Consider the following 9093-nt stretch of genomic DNA (forward strand, 5'->3'; position numbering starts at 1 on the left):
GGGCCATGTAGTCCGATTGCAGTATTAAGCCTGACACAGTTCACTAATACCGTCGTCACCACCTTTAATGCATAACCAGAATCCAGCCATGGCGGAAGACGTCTAACGAGAGGTACATCTGAAGATAAATCACCCGGGCTCTTGATGTTCGCCGACGTCTACATGAAGTAGTCTTTAGAAATGCGTACGGGCCGCCAGGATAATGGCTGTCAGATGAGTGATCACTCACAGCTGAAGGCTTTTGAGGTATCGGCTGGGATTCTGCCTCGATTTGGGATGATGTTGCGACAGTAACTTCGTCTGCGGGTAGGTCATCGGGCGTAGCAGTAGAAGCAATCGCCCGATCATCGTATTTTTTGTTGGCTTCCACAGCCTCCTCGGTCACTAGTATACGACCTCCAAGATTGTCCTTTGTCTTAGCCAGTTCGTCCGATATCTGTTCTTCGCCGTTGGTGCCGTCGCCTAATAAATGACGTTGTTAGTTTGATCAAACCCCTAATCGTGCATGTTTGGTTTTTACGCCCCAACCGCAGTTGTTCTTATCCTTCAAAGTCGCTTTATGCCTTCTCTTCTTCCGAGTGGGTGCGCATAGACCCTTGACATCTGGTAAACCCCTCTTTCCGCTATCTAGGAGCCGATAAGATCCTCGAATTCCGTGAGACGTAGCGGGGTGTTCTTGGGAGAGAGAACCAACGAGACGTGAGAAGGGCGTTTCTTTTTCATTTATTCCGGCCTCAAGTAGAGTTTCACGGACAGGAATGCATATTAGCCAGGGATCGCACTGTAAAAGCAAGCCACCTACTCACCTATACTGGACAGCTCGGTGATAAGTGGGTCTATCCGCTCACTCTTCTTAATCCCGAAAAGCGCGAATATCTCGTCGAATTTTTTGCTTGTTAGGGCGTAAATTGCTGCCTCCATGGTTCCTGACGGGGCAGCCCTACCATAGTAACGCTGCGGTTGATTTATAATGGCGCGGTGTCGGGATCTTCCAGGGGTTTCCATAGAGACGTTTTATGGCCGGTACTCCAAGGTGGAGAAAGGAGAACGCTAAGCCAATGATCGTGGACACAGATTCACCATGGGTCTCGATCACGGAGCGATGTTCAATACCCTCCGCTCATCAAACGAATGGCGTATGACAGAAGCTCTTTCGCAATGTGCGAACGCTGCTCTAGGCTCGCATAGCCCTCTGAAATGCCTTGCCCGTTAATAGGACAATGGCCTGCGGGCTTTTGATAATCTCTCTATCAGCCAATAGGCGTGTTTGCCCAGGTAAATAATTAAGAGGACAGGGCCGGTTAGTCAGCCGAGATCAATGGAAGATCCCCGGGGACGAGAGCTGCGTCGTGGTTTCGGGCGACAGTCAAAAAAAAGAGCAGTTCAAGTCCATTAACCATTCCCTCCCCTTGTGAGTCTGAATCTGCCTTCCTTGACCGAGATAGGGGTCGGCACGAATACAAATCCGTAGGATTTTGAGATATTCGCATTCGCATTCGTAATTTGCAAATCTCTACGAATATTCGTATTCGCAGTGGCCGATATTCGTCGAATATATTCGTAAATTTGCCAAGACATTATTAGTAATCATAACGTCCAATGAGAGGCATCGCCACTCATTTTGTTTACTTTGTCGCGACGCGACAGGAGAACTAATACTTTCTATGTCTGCATATGGTGGACTAGGCTCTTTAAGATGTCTGACAATGAATCTGATGCCCCCCAAAGCGGCGGCTCCAGCTACTTATCTAGCAATGTGCCATCGCGTCCGCAACGCTCTCAGAGAATCGACTACCATGTTTTGAACGGTGGAAGCGACGAGGAGGCAGACGTTGAAGATCGGGCCATAAAGAAACCACGACTCAATCCACCATCGGATCGCTCTGAATCAGTGGGTCCCGAAGAGTCTGCTAGCCAAGTTTATCTGAATTTGCCTACTCCATCAGAATCCCATCAGCAAGGGAACTCCACTAGAAGCCTCTCTGAGGCTCTCCAGTCTTACAAATCGGTCAGCAAATCCGGCATTAAGCCACAGAATCAATGGCTCTGGAGTCAATTCGATGTCAAACCACTTCCAGGAAAACTATGGCGGCCTAAGCGGAGCAGACGGCTACTAGAGGACCGAGAAATCCAATGTACACAGTGTGGTTGGAAAACCACAGACTCTGCAAGAGCAACTTCTACGACCAACATGAAGGCTCATCTAGCCAAACATAATCTTGGCGAAAAAATAAGGGAGGGAGATCAAGATAAGGATTCCAGTATAGCAAAGCAACTATCTATTGCTTCTATATTCCGACACAAAATTGAACAGGACGTGAGGGACCTCTTGGAGAGGAACCTTCTTCGGTGGATTGTGAGAGATGACATAGCTTTCACAGCCATTGAGTCTCCTGCATTTCAACAGATCTTTATGGACTTGCCAGATGCTCCGCTTCCATTTAGTTCCTCTCGCACTATTGCTCGACGCATTGACTCGGAATTCGACCAGTGTCGTACCCAACTAATTGATGAACTTGCGAGAACTTGCTCAACAATTGCTCTTTCTCTAGATGTGTGGACCAGCAAGAATCATAAGTCCATATTAGGAGTTATTGGCCACTGGTTAACCCCAAACTTTGAATATCAGGAACGAGTCCTGGAGTTTCGTGAGATTTCTGGGTCACACAGTGGAGAGAATATGGCAGAACTGCTTCAGAGTATGCTTTCTGAGCTTCAACTGGAGGACAAGTTACTTACCATCACCGCCGATAATGCCTCGAACAATGAAACATTAGCATCTGAACTCTATTTTAACCTTGCGGAGAAATATACTTCAGATAGCTTCGACCCCTCATGCAGTGGACGTCTAAGATTTCTGGGCATTGATAGCTATATCCGTTGTCTAGCTCATGTTCTCAATCTTATCGTGAGTGATATTCTCTCGGCAATGAAATCTGGAGACCATAGATCCGCCGCAGAAGCCTGTGACCTATTACAGGAAAACCAGAAAATAGGACAACACTCTGCACTGGCTCGGCTTCGGATTATGGCACTCTGGATATCCAGAACACCCCAGCGACGACAGCAATGGAAAGTGGTATGCCAATCAAATGGGTTGAAGGACAAGTTTATTAAATATAATGTTAAAACACGCTGGAACTCCACATACCGTATGATCCAAGACGCCTTCCATGCCAGGCCACAGATCAAGAAGTGGATAGAACATCAGAGCCAGTTCCCACCATTTTCCTCTGAAGACTGGTCTCAGTTACAACAGCTTGACCTGATTCTCTCCAAGTTTGATGAGTTCACCTTGCTCGTTTCTCGGCGACAATCCCAAATCAGTCTAGCGATTCCAATCTACTATGAATTGCATGACATGCTTGAAGATGCAGCCTCTGCACAAGGCGAATTTTCAGGTATCAGTTCAGATATAGCCGCCGCTATATCTGCAGGCATGAAGAAGTACAAGAAATATTATGAGCTTATGGACTCTCAAGATGCATATTACATAGCGCTTATTCTTGATCCGCGTTTCAAGACACTGTTACTGGAAAAGGAGCTTGGACAAGTAACAGCGCCAAAGATTATCCAGACAGTCAAGGAGACCTTACACACGCAATACCCGTCCAAGCAGTCACCAGATTTGCCAGCCACAAAAATGGACCAGGGTACCATGCGACAGAACCTCGAGGCTCGTGTTTTGCAGAAACTGCAACCTCAGGTACTCCAACGGTCAGATATAGATCATTATTTCAAGGAGGGTGTGGTGACAGTCGATGAATCCGTCACGAAACAGGAGGACTGGCTATTTTCTTGGTGGAATATGCACAAGGATGAGTACCCGCGGATGGCAGCTGCAGCAAGGGACTATCTTGCTATTCCAGCAGCCGAAGTAGCGGTAGAGAGGTTGTTTAGCCGTGGCAGAGATCTGATCGGCTTGCGACGGCATTCCTTGAATGGAGGAACCATGAGAAAGCTCACTCTGTTAAGAGATATATATCTCTCTGAGGAGAGCAAGCAACAGTCCAGATAGAGCCGGCTAGAACTTGCCTCGCAGGATACCGAGTGAGTTTAAGGGGCTTCATTAAACGATGATTTTAGCGGACAGTCAGAGATTCCCTAAACTAGATACGTAGACTCAGTTGGAGGTCACTGAACATAGTCTTTGAGAGTCATATGCCTGCCACGTGACTAGAATTACGAATATTCGACGAATAATGGAAAAATTATTCGCATTCGCATTCGTAATGCAAAATTTCTGCGAATGCGAATATTCGTTACGAATATTCGTAACGAATGCGAATGTATTCGTTATTCGTGCCGACCCCTAGACCGAGAACACACCAGTAGTTCACGGGTCGGAAGACCTCAAGCGCAGAAGGTTGAACACTTTGACTTAGGATCTACCAGGCATCATTAATAGTCGGGGTGTGTCGAGGCAGTATGGAAGCCGCCGACGGGTGCCAAGGACGTCAAGAAGCCCGGGTTAAGCGGCACGAAGCGCTCCAGCATCCTAGCATGTTGGACACAAGTCCTGAGGATGGCTCAACAATAAACAGAATCAGTCTGTCACTCGTGATATGTCGTTGGTGTATTATTGCGCAGAAGCTCTTTCTTGGATGTAAGCCGACTGTGCTGCTTGGGTACGGGACTGGTACACGAGAGCATAGGGCCCGTCAACCAGCCAAAATCAACTGCCATACCCCATGGTAGGAGCCGGTCTCGTTGACCAAGGTAGGGCGGCGCCCAGAATCAATAGGTATAATTCTCCATATTCACTCTCAAGCACGCCTTGGCATCAATTCTAGTATATTCTCTCCATGACTGGAGATATTAGAACCGCACGGTCAGGGACCTGAAGCCCAGAGTGCAGCCAGGAAACAAAATCTAGGACTTTCGGGTGCTCAAAACCGGAGCACTTGACAATGAACGCCAGATGCATGGATATTTGCCCAGGTCATTAACCAGATGGGGGCAGTGCTTCTTGTCCTTTGACCGTTCAACCCTGCCTAACCTTTCATCCGTAGCTTAACATGTGGGGCGATTTTTTGGTGGTTCCCATGACTACCTGTTTATGTGGTGGTCAACGTAATCCATTTGTTTATGACGTAACCAAACGGCGCCGGCTATTTCATTTGTTGATCATCTCTTCGCGAGTTGACCAGGCAAAATATAGGCAAATCTTGCTGGTCAACATGAGGTGAACGGTCAACTCGACAAGGAATGGGCAAAGCCTGAGGTCCTCAGATAGTTGATGGTGTTGAACTCCCATAGATTGTCTCTCTGCTGAAGACCACGATTTTGGTATGGTCCGAAAACCATGGCTCTCCTAACTCATATATCTAAACCATCCCCAACTAGAACCCTGCTTTAGATGATAACGCAAACGAAGAAATATTTGTGATTCTCTACATCATCTTGCTGCATTTCTAATAGTATTCGCGATATGGCATTAGAGACCCCTCTCCATGAGAACAAGAAAACGGGAGCCCCTTCAAGGAAGGCATTCCGGCAAATGAGAGAACGGCGAAGGGAAGGCATCATTAAAAAGGCCTATGAGTATAGCAAGTTATGCGAAGCGGATGTTTGTCTAGGCATCCGATTACGGGGTTCTGGTCGGGTGTACACCTTCTTAGCTGATCCGAGTGGGTTTTGGTCCTCCTTTGAGTCACAATTGGTAGGATTCCTTTCCAGTGGGCAGTGCAAGACACTAATCCCCTACAGGAAAAGTACTATCCTACGCCCATTCGGAAAACAACCGAGGACATTCTACGATCGCGTCATACCCGGCACGGCCGCCAAGAGTCGGAGACATCTGAAGGCAACATCGAATCTACATAGGACTTGTATATGATTCAGAAGGATGAAACATGGCCCGAGTCTGATGATAGGATAAAATCCAATAGCTATCCACACGAGTTGGAACGGTGATTGAATGGCTGAACGTCTGAATTCATATGGAACCTCTTTTGCTACTCCGATGTGGAGAAAGGAGTAGTTTTCGTCCAATACTTGTTAGAGTGCGGTAAAGGCTATGATTGGCTGGACGTGGCCGCAGATGTGAAGCCTTCAGTAGGTCTCATTCGGCGAATCAATTTGATGGAGTGGGAGAAGTGCTCTTAATATAACTTGTATACCACTTCTATCCGCCTTGAAGTAAATGGCAGCTCATAGAGGGCGTAGCCTCTTAACAAGCTCTTTTATAGCTTAGAGCGCAACAGTGGTGACCTTCCAATGACTACTCCGAGTTCAACCTCGACACCTTGGCCTCAGAAACAAACGCAATATTAACACACAGTGGAACAAACCTAGCTAAATCATGCAGATAATTTTTGCGATCGGGCTTGTTGCCATCAATCTGGCGGGCCACGGAGCCTCGCGCATATGAATAGATATGGGCATCGGCAATAATCCAACTGCTATGAGGCTGTACTCCACGGGTTGTGACACTTCAGGCCCATCACGAGCCCTCATACCGTTCAAGGAGGAGCCCAAATTTTTCCACCCGCAGTAGAGCGGGGTCCTTCCCGATCCCGCGATTCCCTGGCATCTCGGGACCTGGTCCCTGATTTGTGGGAACGGTAGCGGAGTTCTCGCGAGCCGCTGCCGCGCTCCCAGGGTACCGCGAGGGACATATCAGTACAGGAGGATCCGTTTGTGTTTGGCTCGATCGGGTTTAGCGCTCAGACCTTGACCACTGAGCGCTGGGGTGAGCATCGGGCATTGGATTATTGCGGACCCAACTAGTTCTGTCCGTCGTCGCCGCCCTCAATGACTGGCGGTCGCTCGTTCATTTCCTGAGGACCTAGCAAGAAACGGATCCAGGCCTTCTCCAAAGTTGGCAGTCGATCGAGGGCGAGTAAATTTTGGTGCACCGGTAAATTTTGCAGGTGCATCATATTAGATAATTTTAAAAGGCGCTATTATTATCATATCAGTAATCTTAACTACTGTTAACTTTTCCCAGTGCTAATTTTATCGCAGTGTTAAAATTATTCCTGTTCGCTGTTAACCCGGAATTAAAAGTCATCCATCCCGTTGGTGGGACAAAACCTCCAAATCGGAGCTTTCATGGCCTTGGCCCCCTAACACTATTTTTGTTACAGTACGAAGAAGTTGTCTTCCAGAGATTGGACACACTTTGTGAAAGCCACAGGTCGGCGGCAAGGAAATAGATATCATTGGATGGCGTTAACGGACACCCGTCACTTCTGGAGAATAATCCATTCCTGACTGATGGGTCCGCTGCCGAGGGGGTAATAATGATTGGACAAAGGCTTCCATCCCTCAAACCCGACCTGAGGAGCGACACCTGTGGCAGGCACAAACGTATTTGCGTTGGCTTCTTTTTACCGATGGACTCTGCGGTTGTAGCAAGGTAGATGAGGAGGCCACCACATTGGCATTGCGTTGCCTTGCGCGCGTGCTAATTCGCCAGTTCAGGGACGCACTCAGATTATCGTCTTCAGCTATTGCCACCGAGTCCAACCATAATTGGGAGAGGCAGCTTTACCGGACTTGGCGCCAAGAGTGGACTGGCAGGTTTGGGCGCTCCACGGACGAGCCCCGTGTGCAGGCAGCAGCGATGCTCCCTCTAGCGAACCCGCTTGGAGTTAAAAAGGAAGATTCTGTTAGGCATTTCCTTTCTCCCCGGACATGCCGAAGCCTCTGGAGTCATGTGAAACTCTACATCAACCATCCTTAGGCTAGGGCAGGCTGTGGAAATGGCTTAGCCTTGGAAGTGTCCTGCTTGAGGTGCCATTACATTTAGGTCTGTATCGAGTCCAGAGAGTATCTCTGTGTTCAGCTGAAAGTGAGGCTGCTCGTCCTGACTTTCGGAACCCCCCTGTGAGCACATAGGCAGCAATTGCATCGCCTTGGCGCCAAGAATACTGCCGAACTTGGGCCGGAACGCAGACTTTGCGTCATGACTGATTGCCAACGCCAAGTCACGATACAGCACGCCAAGTCATATGAGGGGTTTGTGCAAACTTTTCACAGGCCACGATATGAGGACGATGCACGAATTATCTCATATGTCCTCATCAACGGCCTATCTTTCAAGTATTTGCCCTGGGAAGCTGCAGCTTTTTAGACCTGATAGCACGCATTTCCTCTCGAATGCCTTCGGTCGATTGCCATTGGAGAGAGACTTCTAATATTCCCAATTGTTTGCCCTCAGCACACGCCAAGTTCCCTCGTTTCTTGGCAGTATTTAACATATGCTGATTTAACGAGGGCACTCCCCGCTGCCTTGGTTTTATTCCAAGGCTTCGTCCGAAACAGTCAAGATTCGCACGTTATATTCGATAACAAATTGGCTTCAAGGACAGACTTTCTCCATCATAACCCAATTTTATCCAGATGATATACATAATTCAGGGATGCCTCACTGTTTTCTGCCATTCTTGCAGCGCCTGCGCAAACACTCGGCTTCTGTACCGCGTACGGGAGATATCGAGCTCGACGAGGAGAGTAATTGCTTACTCTCCACAGAGGGCCTAACCTTGCGGGATAGGGTACCTTCGCCCCGAGGCAAGTTTTCGTCCGCTGGCACTGGGAAATATAATACACCCAAAAAAGATAGATTTGTCCGGACTAGTGGTGGGCATAAACATGATCTGAGCCTGCCAAGGCCGAGAAGACATTTTTGGAGAAGCAACGACCTCATAGACAGCGAAGGGCTTTTAGGCAAAAACAAGCCATTCATTAGCTCTAAGTCGCAGTGGATGGAAGGAAAACAACGGGAGGAGACCAGTTTGGCAGGGTGGCCCATCGAGAGTCGCAATATGGAAGCCATTACCCAGAGATATGGGGAAATCGAAATGGTCGCCGGGTATGGCTCTCATGCACTTGTATTAATATCACATAAAGTGCGCAACTGGGGTCCCCAACTCGATCGTTACTATGCTCTAAAGATTTTCCGCCGCGGATCAGCTCAGACCGAGTCTGATTATTACAGACGTGCGACTTCGGAGTTCTCGATCACTTCCTCCCTACACCATCAGAATATAATCGAGGCCTTCGAGATCCTCCCCTTGGGTGACGGCAGTCTCTGTGGGTGTATGGAGTATTGCTCAGGTGGAGATTTGCATGCACTGATTGTGT

The 9093-nt window shown here is 48.2% G+C and overlaps 1 protein-coding gene across 1 annotated transcript; it reads right to left on the reverse strand.

Annotated features, from left to right (window-relative positions):
• Positions 1-229: 229 nt before the first annotated feature.
• Positions 230-921, reverse strand: CDV56_100188 (uncharacterized protein; the record flags this gene model as incomplete). The annotated part of the gene is made up of 2 exons (XM_026753807.1): positions 230-462; positions 807-921. Coding segments are annotated over 2 exons (348 nt in total), but the record flags the coding sequence as incomplete, so codon positions are not given.
• Positions 922-9093: the final 8172 nt, after the last annotated feature.

The sequence above is a fragment of the Aspergillus thermomutatus genome (assembly GCF_002237265.1).
Source record: "Aspergillus thermomutatus strain HMR AF 39 chromosome Unknown NODE_432, whole genome shotgun sequence".
In the NCBI taxonomy this organism is placed as follows: domain Eukaryota; kingdom Fungi; phylum Ascomycota; class Eurotiomycetes; order Eurotiales; family Aspergillaceae; genus Aspergillus; species Aspergillus thermomutatus.